Below are 12,315 nucleotides of genomic sequence, written 5' to 3' on the forward strand. Positions count from 1 at the left end.
CGGTACAATTTCCATTTTCAATGGCATGGTAATGAAATTGCGGATTCTATCCCGTTGGCGCCGGGCTTCGTATCGCTTTATCCATTTCACTGGTGGCGAGTTCCGTTTTGCCAACCGTAGGCAAAGAAGATGTTTGTCGGGATAAATCTTGGTCCTGCAAGGCGAGAGAAAAGGTGGAGCGTTGTAGGTACTTTGGAAATATCCATAAAGAGTGTGATAATCGGCTCAATGGGAAGCTTGAATCCAATTTTCTACATCATTACATCTCCTCTGGGTAGAATTTCGCAATTTCCTAGTCAACAATGGGGCCCGACGAAAAGTCACTTTGTTATGGTTGTTTATGGCTTCGGGAATCATTCATTTGATTGATTATTTTTTTGATCCAATTGGTGAAGGTACATATTTCTTCACCAGAATTTGAAAACGAAATGCGCTGTCATTATTTCATTCTATTTATGAAAAAACTATTACTTATAAATACCTTTAATAGGGCTAGTAAATGTCAAGCAGTTAATAATTCTCCAATTTTCAACCTAATCAACAACAACTACTCTGTTCCAATCCCATTCCAGGATACTGGCCGTTCGGTGTGACGTGGTGCAACATCTACGTAACGTGTGACGTGTTGGCCTGCTCGGCAAGCATCCTGCACATGTGCTTCATCAGCTTGGGGCGATATCTGGGCATCCGCAATCCACTTGGCAGCAGGCACCATTCGACCAAACGCTTGACCGGCATTAAGATTGCTCTCGTGTGGCTGATGGCCATGTTGGTTTCGAGTTCGATTACCGTTCTAGGTAGGTCCGCGCAACACTGTGCTGCAAATTTTGAAAAGGACTAAAATCTTGTGGGCAAAATATATTACCGGGGTTTTGATTAAAAATTTATACACTTGATTTTTTTCAAATGGACCTTCCATATTCGGTTACAAAAGGTAAACATTGCATTGTTTCTCGAAAATACATCAATTTGGGTATCTTTTATCGAATTTAAAACGATAAGAAAATTATGTTGAGTTTTTAGTAGAATGTCTTTACTTGTCATAAAACGAGTTCGTAAAATTCCATTTAATTCCACTACTTGATTGTACCTTTGACAGATACGTATTTCGACCTCAACAGTAAAACCTTCAGTGTCCCGTAGAAGTTGAGTCAAGTACGCGACACTGAAGACGGACTTACTGTTGAGGTCGAAATACGTATCTGTCAATTTACAATCAAGTGGTCAATTTACTCGTCTTATGACAAGAATTTGAAATGTTTACATGGTAAGGTGGAAATGGATTTTACATGGTAAAAAAGGTACAAGAGTAGATAGGATGTGAAGAGAAAGTAAATTCTCTCATATGATTTTGTCTTCAACAAAATGAAAAGATGTTTACTTGTTTTTGCCTTTCTCGTACAACTAAGTTGTACCGAAAGGCTATCATTTCACTCCAAATTCGTACTTTTGATAGAAGTCCCGGAGACCCATAGTGTTATATACCATTCGACTCAGCTCGATGAGCTGAACAAATGTCTGTCTGTCCGTGTGTGCGTGTGTGTGTGTGTATGTGTGTGTGTGTGTGTGTGTGTGTGTGCACAAAATGCCATAAAAAACATTAGCCAAATTTTCACATAGAAACTCTTAACCGATTTTCTTGCAACAAGTTGCATCCGGCAGAGACTAAAACGCTGTTGATCACTATTGAATTTCATAATAATTGCGAATTGTAAAAAATAGATAATATTAAAATAGTGATGAGACATAATCACATAGAACAATAATGTGTTATGAAAAATGCCTTGCATCTATGAATATTTTTTATCCGTTTCCTTGCTCCGTGTTTATCCGTGGCTTGCTCCCATTACGAGTTTCATCGTACTATAAAGATGGTCGTGTTGCGCGCATTTAGGCGTAAGAATGCTCTTCGTTCAGTTTCATAGTACTATGAAATTGTCCGAAAGTCAAAATTCGAACATAGGAAATTCAAGAAACTTTTGGCAGCGCCATCTGTCGTCTACTAGTGTAAATTTTCTATCATAACATTAGACGGTGTAACTGTTTTGCCTTTCTTGTACATCATCGAGGTGTAAGCGTAAAGGCTACATTTATTACCTTTTTGCGCGAGAAAGGCACCATCACCGCTAGGTGGATTAATCTGGGTTTTTTTTTAATCTTTTGCTCTATCCGCCAATCCACCATTTGCCGTATTGAGGGCACAGGTATCAGGTATCAGAACGTCGGCTCAGGCGGCACGTTCCCCTACCAATGGGAGATTTGTGCCTCGCCATCAATGAAATTGCCTTTTTCATCATATACCTGAAAAGTAATTTTCTATGAAAAGATTGTGAAAGACAATCACAGCTGTTAGATGCCGCATATTTGAACGACTGAACGTATTAGAGCATAGCTCAAAGCCACAATGGGATACATTTGTACGGGAGACGGCACCCAAAAGTTCTTCACAAATAGATGTGCACTGTAAAGATTATAATAAACTTGTTATAAACTTACCTTAGCACAATGCTGCATAAAATGAGTCCATGTAGTAGACAATCCAACGATAAGTTGTGTTATTGAAGCAAAGAAGACTACCACCAAAAAGGAACACAATATTCAGTCTTGTTATGAAAAGAGCACTAACGTGATAGGCAAAAATATAGAATCAAGTTTGATTATGAGTTCAAATTCTTTATTTCAGATCTTCATGGTCGTATATCAATCAATGACAATAATAATACTCAAGCTTGTTTTGTTTTGGGATACACTTAAACGTACGTTTTTGAAAGCAGAAAGAAAATTTTGTTGTCTTGCTGCTCAATTAACCCAATTGATTGCTCGTCGATTGCCATAATGACAAGCTGCTTCCCATTTTCAGGGACACACATTTTTAGAACTTTCCAAAAGTTTGTATTTAAGTTTTTGTTCAGCTTCCCTATTGTTTGCAACACAAAGGTGGGCCCAGCCCTCTTCAGCCGGGACACATGTGGAATGGACACCGACACGCGTCGCAGCTGAGGAATTGGTGTGTATGGCTGCACGATGAAATCACTAACAACGCCGTTCTCCTTTACCTGGTTCAGAGATTGTTTCAGCCACTGCAAGCTGGCGTCATCAAATGCATGGAACCACGCGATACCACAGGAATGGGCTGATCCGTGGAACCGTGGTTGAGGATCGTCTAACGGTATTAGACGCTGCAGTCCCACAAGCTCCGTAAGAAGCTTATCGAAATAGAAGTCATCCACGTGTCCATTTGGTCTTTTCAGAACGAGCTTGAGATGCTTGTCATCGCTGGGAGCGGGTATTCCTTTTGATGATCCAGGTGGACGGCTTCTGGGGCTTGCCAAAAGAATTTCCTCGTCTGAGTACATTACTTTGTAGAAGATTGGAATTATCACTTCAGGAATTTCACTTTTAGTCGGCACTACTATTGTAAGATGAGTCGCGCGAAATCACTACTTCGACGTAAGCACGGAAACAATGACAAAAAATTTCTACCGACAGAGATGCCAAGTTGCGTAGGTATAATTAATCACAATGGGTCGTTTGAACAATATGTAGAAAATGTGAGAGAGATCTATAAAGTTCCACAGAACTGTACACTTCTAGCAGAGTGAGTAACTTTGTACATCTATTATACGCCTCAAGCACTCATAGATAACTGTTATAATATTTCAAAAACTCTCACTATCAACAAATTCTCACACAGTGGATAGTTTGTTGTGGTGAGGATGTATCCTAGGTTAGGAAAAGTGGGCATGCATACTAATAATAATCATTTGTTCATAATCATTAAAGATGAACAATACTAATCAAGATCTGTCTAAAGATTTGAAGCAGATGAGATAATAGAGAAAATATGATTCTTCTCCCCAGTACTCAGGGGCATACATATGAACCTCGCGATTCATGAAAAAAAAAATATCACTAATACTTAGCTCCGAAAAAATGGTATGAAATGGATGTCCATGATGCATATAATTTATATTGGAAGAGAAACACTATATTGCACTTTTCTCCATAAAACATGTAGTTCACTTTGTTGTAGATTGGTCACTAGATTACATTAGAACTCACTACGAATCACAAACATAATTAATGTTGCGTATTTAAAGCCAAATCACTCTAAAATCACGGAGTAAACGCAATCTCATTCCAGAAGGTACAAAGACATGAAGCGTTCTTCGTTCTTCGTACAAGAGTAGATAGGATGTGAAGAGGGGGGAAGGGGGGAAATAAATTCCCTCAAACATGTGCACTTTACGATTCAATCATATACAGAAATAGGTGGTTGAAATTCAAAAGATTCCCAAAACTTATTAGGGCATCCAGGATCCATAATATATGAAAGTTCAAAAAAACTCGAAACATTTCGGACTCAAAAATTCTCCTTGAAATCCTTCTAGAAGCTCCCCTGAGAACTTCTGAATTCCTCCGGAAAGTTATCCACAAATTCCTCTGAAAATCGTTCGAAAATCCTTCTCATGTAATTGTAATTCCTCCTTATCTAGAAACCCCCCACTAATTTTTTTTAGGAAATTCACGAAGAAATTCCTTGAAGATTTCTTTTCTTCTCTCCAAGACTTACTTCCAGATATTTCTTCGGCTATTCTCTCTTCAGGAAGAATCCGCATTTCCTTCAGGTATGCATTCGAGAGTTCCGTCAAGAATACATACGGAATTTCTTCCCAAAATTCTACCAGAAGTTTCTTCAAAAATTTATGACGAAAATTCTCCGATTTAGTTCCATAATTTCACTTGTAAATTTATAAGAAATTCCTTCGAAAATTCTTCTAGGAACTTCTCCTGGCATTCCCATCGGAACTCTTCCTTTAATTCCTCCGGGATTACTTCCAGGAAATTGTCCGGGAATACCTCCAAACATTTAGGCTGTGGACCATTCCACCAATTCGTTTAACTTTTAGTTAAAATTTGACACTTCGATGGTTATTTTTTCATCGTGGTTAAAATTTTTCTCCGAAGCCGATCCATTTGAGTTTTGACAGATTGATAGTTATTCGGAACGAAATGGATTTGGCGCCCATTTTCCCGCGAACAAAGTTTAACTATCGAACTGTCAAATCTAACCATGCTCCGGAGCAGGGTTATTTTTAACCACGGCGAAATAACCATCGAACTGTCAAATTTTAACTAAAAGTTAAACGAATCGGTGGAATGGTTCACAGCCTTAATAGCGAAATCATCTAGCATTCCAATCTGGAATTCTTTTCGCAATTACTTCAGAATATCCTTCAAGAAATCCTCTAGAAATATCTTCATGAATTTCTCCTGGAATTCGTCCAAGTATTTCCCCAGAAATTCTTACAGGTATTTTTTCGGGAGTTTCTTCAGGTACTTCTCCAGGAATTCCTTCAGGAATTTTCCCGAGAGATGTTCCGCGGAAGTGTACTAGAATTCCTTCCGGACTTCACTTGTAATTTACTCGGATATCTGCCAAGAGTTCTTCCAGAAATTTCTTCGGAACTATCCGCAGGGATTTTCTTAAGCAATTCATCTGGGAATACTTTCAGGATTTCATCTGGGATTTTATGCATTAATTCCTCCTGGTATTTTTCTGGAAATTCCTTCAGATATTTTTTCGGAAATTCCTTTAGGAACTTCTCTAAGAATTATTTCAGGACTTCCATGTGGGAATTCCTCCGGAAGTGCTTGTGGGAATTCCTCCGCGAGTTCTTCCAGGAGTTTTTCCGAAAAATTCTCCGGTAATACCTCCAGGAGCTTTACAGGGAATTCCTGGACGATATTTGGCAAAAATTTCACGGGAAATGGGATTTCGGAAGTTCCTTCAGAAATATTTTTTCTCTTCCTCTAGGGTATTCCACCGGATATTCCTCTGAAGTTCCACCAGTAGTTCCTTCGGGAATTCAATCAGGCTTTCTGCCAGGAATTCATTTAGCATTTCTTTAGGCATTTATCTACAAATTCCTCCAGAAGTTCCTCGGAGAATTTCTCTGGGAGTTCTTACGGGAATTCCTCCGGGAGATTCTTTTAAGAATTCTTCCAGGAGTTCCTCCTGGAATTCTTACGGAAGTTCCTTTGGGAGTTCATCCTAGAATTCTTACGAAAGTTCCTCCAGGATTTCCTCCGGAAATTCTTCCAGTAGTTCTTCAATAAATTCCTCCAGAAGTTCCACCGGCAGTTCCTCCGAGAATTCCTCTGATAATTTCCCTTCGGAAATTACTCTGGGAGTTCCTCCGGGAGTTCCTTTTCAGAGAAACACCCGGAGAAACTTCCGGTGAAACTCCCGGAGGGATTCTTGTAGAAACTGCTGGTGGATCTCCCGGAGGAATTCCCGAAGGAACTGCCGGAGGAGCTCCCGTAAGAACTCCCGGAGGAATTTCAGAAGGAACTACTAGAAGAATTCCTAGAGGACCTCCCGGATGAGCTCCCAGAGAAACTATCGGAAGAACTTCTGGAGGAATTTCCAGCTTAATTTCTGAAGAAAGCCTAAATGATTTCCTGAAAAAAAAAGCCTGAATAATTTCCTGGAATAGCTTCTGGTGGAACTCCCGGAGGAATTTTTGGAGAAACTCTCGGATGAATTGCTGGTGGAATTCCCGGAGGAACTCTCGAAAGAATTTTCTGGAAGAATTTCTGAAGAAACTCCCGGGAGAATTTTCAAAGGAACCCCGGGAAACTATCAGAAGCATTCTCGGAAACAAGAAAATTCATCTAATAGACAAATCTCGTCTAGCTGAAACCTTTGTTGGGGTTTGTAGCTGGAGCATCATCATCATCAGAGGACCTCCCGGAGAATTCCCTGAGGAGCTCGCAGAGAAATTCTTGGAGGAGCTTCTGGTGGAAAATCCATATAAATTCCTGAAGAAGCCTAAATAAATTCCAATTCTGCTGAAATTCACGGAAGAATTTTCAGAGAAACTGCCGATAGAACTACCGGAATAATTCTCGAAGGAAATCCTAGAGAAATTCTTGGTGAAAATGCCGGTGGAACTCCTGGAAGAATTCCCGGAGGAATTTTCGGAGAAACTCCTGGAGGATCTCCCAGTGGAAATCTTGAAGTTTCCACCGGAATTCTTTCAGGATTTCATTGCAAATTAATCTAGGAATTCCTCCGAAAACTCCATTGTTGATTTCATTTTCGGTATAATTTCTGTATAAATTTCCGGTGGAATTCCTTTAGAAAATCTTTGAAATTTTTACAAGAAATTATTCGAAACAATTCACGGAAAATTTTATGGAATTTACACAAGAAATTCGAAGATTTTTCGTGAAATTCTCAGGAATGTTTACTGGCAATTCTGCGGAATTTCCACGGAATATTCTTATTCTTAAAAATTATGCGAAACAGCATGAAATTATTTGAATTATTGCAGGGAATTCTGCAGAACTTATAAAAAAGTTCGTGAAGATTTTCTTGGAGTAAATAATGGTGGAATTTTCGGATCAATTCCCGACAAAATTTATGGTGGAATTACTGAAGACACTGCCGAATAAGTCGCTGGAGGCATTCCTAAAGAATCCCTGATAGAATTTCGGATAGAATGCCAGGAGCAATTGTCGAATGAATTCCTGGAGAAAGCTTGCATATTGATTTTTCTGCCTATTTTATAATAAATATTATTTCAGAGAGGATTTGTTTAGAAATTCAGATGTATGGTTCTAGTTTTCTTAAACTTATGGAAGAATGCAGGATTTTTGTAATAATTGTTATAGCCGATTTTATATTCTTTTAATATTTTTCTCACTTTATTTAAAAATATGTGATAAGCAATAAATCACGCATTTTTAAATCCATTATTATTGTTTCGATTTGGTTTGGATTTTGTTTCATGTGTTAGTATTCATGTGTTTTTTAAACTACTATAAAACTACGATTTAGAAGACCAAAAAAGTTGCCCCCCCTTCTCGAAATCCTGGCTACGCCCATGTTTACTTGAGTATTTTTTTTAATCTTTTGCTCTATCCGCCAATCCACCATTTGCCGTATTGAGGGCACAGACAAGCAGACGTAACAGTTAGAACAACTTTTTGAAAATTTTTTCACCCAATTAGTACTTATCACACAAGATTATATACTCATACGATGGTGGGCATTGAAAAGTTTTCAATTAATAACTGTGGAAATGTTAATAGAATACTAAGTTGAAAATGCAAATTTGAAATTGTCATTGTCTCCAAAACGGAAAACGAACAGACAGATGACATAGCAAGGCTCTATGAAAAACGATGGGCTAACAAAAAAGCGTTACCGGAATGCTCATCTTTCGGAACGAATGGAAAATAATCGAACTAGGGTAGTTCGCCTATTATTGAACGCACGTGCATTTCTTATGGAAGTTCAACAATACGCGACAAAATTAGCCGTTCAACATTTGGCACAACTATAAACAGCTGTGAAACAACTGAGTGAGGTTATTAATGATAACCACGTCAGAATCCTTTGAATTAAATTTTTAAAATTACTCAAGCAGAACAGAACCACACATATCTGAACAAAGTACAACCAGATAACAGCGGAAGCCACTTTTTGTCTTTGCTGCATTTCAATATGTGTAGCATATGATTTTCAGTATTGTTAATTAGCTATTAATAGTTACTTGTGCCATCAGAGCAGCAAGGTGAGAACTAGACCGATAATTTTCCGTGTCCCTCATTTTTTTATGAACTCCTTAGTTTATTGGAATTTTATTGGAAACAAAACCAAAACGTCGCACCGGTTGCTTATGTCAAATGATTCAGGGTCTGTCTCATTAAACGAACTAAACTCAAAAGTGACAGTTCGAACTCTGTCAAAAGTAATACGCTAGGAGAAAAGTAAAAAAGAAAAGGTAGAATCAAGAAAATGTTGAAATGGAAGAATTTCATCCCATATCTCGCTGAAACAGCGAGATATGGGATGAAATTCTCCAAGTAATTTAAAAAAGACGTGTATTTGAAAATAATTTGAGCACCAGGTTAGACTTTTGATTATCTGGATAAATAGTATACATCTTTCTGAAAAGGACTATGACGGAAAGTTTTATTCTCTGCTGTCATTTTTTTTTATAATTTTGAGCCAAAGTTTTCAGTATTTTCTGAATTTAAATGACCACTGCCTGGACTAGTGGAACACACGTTATAAAAAGTGAACATCGAATCCGGAAGGACGTTCTATCAAGATCCTGTTTTGAAGAATTTGCAATCCATTCAACTTCTGCGAATTATACCGTTCGAATATCCTGAAACCTCATCAAAGCCTCTCCGATGTCAAGTTCCTCGTCGTCTGACTTCACAGATACTTCCAAAAAAGGATATTTTTTCAACTTCCCTTACATGCCTCGCTTATTGTATTCCTCCCTTAATCACCACAACCACGTTTGCTCTTTCTATAGCCACAATTATGCAGCGCTCCGGCAGAAAAGGTGAATCAATTTTGGAGCGATTCTGGCGAATAAGCAAGACCACGTCGCCAATTTTGAAGTCGGACTTCTTTGAACCCCGCACTAAAAACGAATACAGTTTAGTGGAATGTTTAGTGTCAACGTCCCTGTCCTGTACCACTTCGTGGTCAAGCTCCTTAAATCTCCGGTGCGTACCACAAACACGGGAACGTACCAGAGCATCCAACACACCTTCAACTCAATGGATAGGAATGAGAGGAGAATCAATGTGTTGGAGCGATGTACATATTCCTGAAGAGCATGACCCAAGTTTCTACTATCTATCGTGGAAGATGATAGTGGCTTTATGATCCGCTGGTTTTACTTTTCAACCTATTGTCCTTTTTTTTATCTAACGACGTTTAACTTTTCAGAACGCGACAAAACCAGCGTTCTGAAATAGAGGTTCATTGAGGACTGAAACACCTTGCACAAGGCGACATGTGTGCTCTTTGCATCAGAAGACTTCATTTCGGTGTATATAAAAAGGATTTGTGGATGGAATTAACCGGAGCGATGAATGGGTGAAACGAGAATAATTATTAGTAAATGTAAGGAACATTGAAATGGTAAGAAAAAACTATTCAACAATACAAATATAATGCTTTGAACTATATGTACGCTAGATTCAAAATAAATTATTTTGAATCCGTAAGTTTGATTATGATATCTTTATCCATCTGATAAACGGTGGCATAACCAGGCGGGGCTTACTGTTAGTGATAGTGACCTCGGAGTGGACATGAAATACCAGGCACTCTGAAATGGGTCACTGGAGCTGCAGTAGAGCTAACACTTTCTAACTCCCGGATTAAATCTGACTGTTTCAACAGACAGCTTTCTTCCATAACATCACTGCCAGACAGTGGGGGTTAGTTTGTACGCACGCACGCACGCAGGTTAGACTTTTGATTATCTATATTGTACAGGGGTTAGACAAAAAGGTAGAGATAGGCAAAAATTGCCGTAGTTCAAGTCAGCATAACTTTGCGTAGAATGATCCGATTTTGATAAAATTGAGACCATCGGATGCGGAAACTCTTTTAGTATACAGTCAAACCTCCATGAGTCGATATTGAAGGGACCATCGACTCATGGAAATATCGAGATGTGGAATAGGAAATCTTTGGAAAGCTCTTTGGAGGGACCATCACAGTAACCCAGAAAATATTTTTTGATATAGAATAATTTGCTTCCATGAGTCGATATCGAGTCATAGAACATCGACTCATGGAGGTTTGACTGTACTATCCCTATGTAAAACCTGAGATTGTTTTTAGGCCACCGGAGATGTTCCGGGTTTTCCGAGGGTACATTCAAGATGCATTTTTTCCACTACTTGTCGTTTTATATGACGTTTACTTCCATCATATTTGTCCACAAACTAGAACTAATATGCCGATCAATGGTGGCTGTAGATCGAGAATCCATCAAAACTACGCAGAGATATGGCCATTTCCGTAAAAACGGTCCTGGAAACATGATGAAATGATAACAGATCGGAATAATGCAAATATGAATATCTAACTTCATAGCTTTACGAAAGGATGATTACAGAAACATTTCCAAAATGATAGTGTCTACTGCCACCCTTATAGCAGGTTCCAAGGGCCTTCCCGAAAAGCCGGTTTTGGCACCATCTGGAACCATGGATATATGGGTGTCAAAATTCATGTTTTCTCAAGACAATGAATATAGGATCTTTATTAAAGATATATTTTGAGGACTGTAAGACTCTCTGGCCAATATATAACAGGTTCCGGATATTTTGCGAAAGTGATATTTATTCAAGGTGTATGGCCAATCCCGTACCGTTTTCACGAAAATGACCATATCTCTGCGTATACCTAATGGATTTTTGATCTGCTGCCAGCATTGGTCAGCATATTAGTTCTAGTTTCTGGGAAAAGCATAAAAGAAGATGTCAGTAAACGTCACATAAAATGACAAGCAGAAGAAAAAATGCATTTTTAATATACCCTCGGAAAACCCGGAACAACTCCGGTGACCAATAACCAATCTCAGGTTTTGCATAGGGATAGTATACTATAAGGATATGCGATAACACACTTTTTCCTAACGGAACGAAACGAAATATAAAATGTCTATGTTGATTCGGATCGAAACGAAACGAAATATAGATTTACTTTCGAGACTTCGAAACGATACGAAATCAAGGTTCATTTAATTCGGAATTTTCCAAAACGAAGCGAAATTTTAATTTTTTTTTCGCGAAATTTTTATTGAGTTGGTTTTACACTATGTACGCAATTCTGATTTCACTTTTTCGATGTCAAATAACTGTTTTGCGACCAATATAGTTATAATAACAGAAGAGGCAGTCTGTGATAATTAACCGCATTTTCGCCGCATATACCATTGACGATGAGGCAATACCCCAGAATTTGTGCCACTTTCAAAGGAATTTATCGCGGAGCGTGTGCTCCCGAAAATGATCAATTTTATATCAGTTTTATATCAGTAAGTATAAAAAATATAGAAATTGTGAGATTTTTCATATACGAATTTAAATTTCATTTAAAACCTTGGTTCACTTAAGATTAATGTAATTATGCTGAAGCACACTTCGTATTGTCTTGTCAGCGTGGTTTTATAGTATTGAGCTAAGTCAAAATTAGAACATGAATGCTTAGAGGAATCCTGTGCACCTTTCTAAAATGCACAAAGATATGTATCTTCAATGTTCCTTACATATTAAGCAAATAGTCAAAGAAGAGCTTAGCTTGATCAACTGTACACATTGTATTTGCCAATCTTGATTAGCTGAGAAACAGTAAATATGCACAGCCAGTGTTGTGCTTAATCATTATCAGACGATCATGATTGCAATTTTCATGTGAAAACTTCTCACGTGAAAACAGTAGGCGAGTTGTCACCGGCGACAACTTCTCAAATTTTGTACTCAAAC

General features: G+C 38.2%; 1 protein-coding gene across 2 annotated transcripts in view; it reads left to right on the plus strand.

Annotated features, from left to right (window-relative positions):
* LOC134227613 (octopamine receptor) overlaps positions 1 to 12,315 on the plus strand; it is a 170,258-nt gene that overhangs the window by 137,990 nt on the left and 19,953 nt on the right. For both annotated transcript variants that reach the window (XM_062709228.1, XM_062709229.1), the window contains exon 5: positions 573 to 797. In XM_062709228.1, coding sequence (XP_062565212.1) covers positions 573 to 797 — 225 coding nt within the window. The remainder of the gene's footprint in view (positions 1 to 572; positions 798 to 12,315) is intronic.

This window comes from Armigeres subalbatus, chromosome 3 (genome assembly GCF_024139115.2).
Source record: "Armigeres subalbatus isolate Guangzhou_Male chromosome 3, GZ_Asu_2, whole genome shotgun sequence".
Taxonomy (NCBI): Eukaryota; Metazoa; Arthropoda; class Insecta; order Diptera; family Culicidae; genus Armigeres; species Armigeres subalbatus.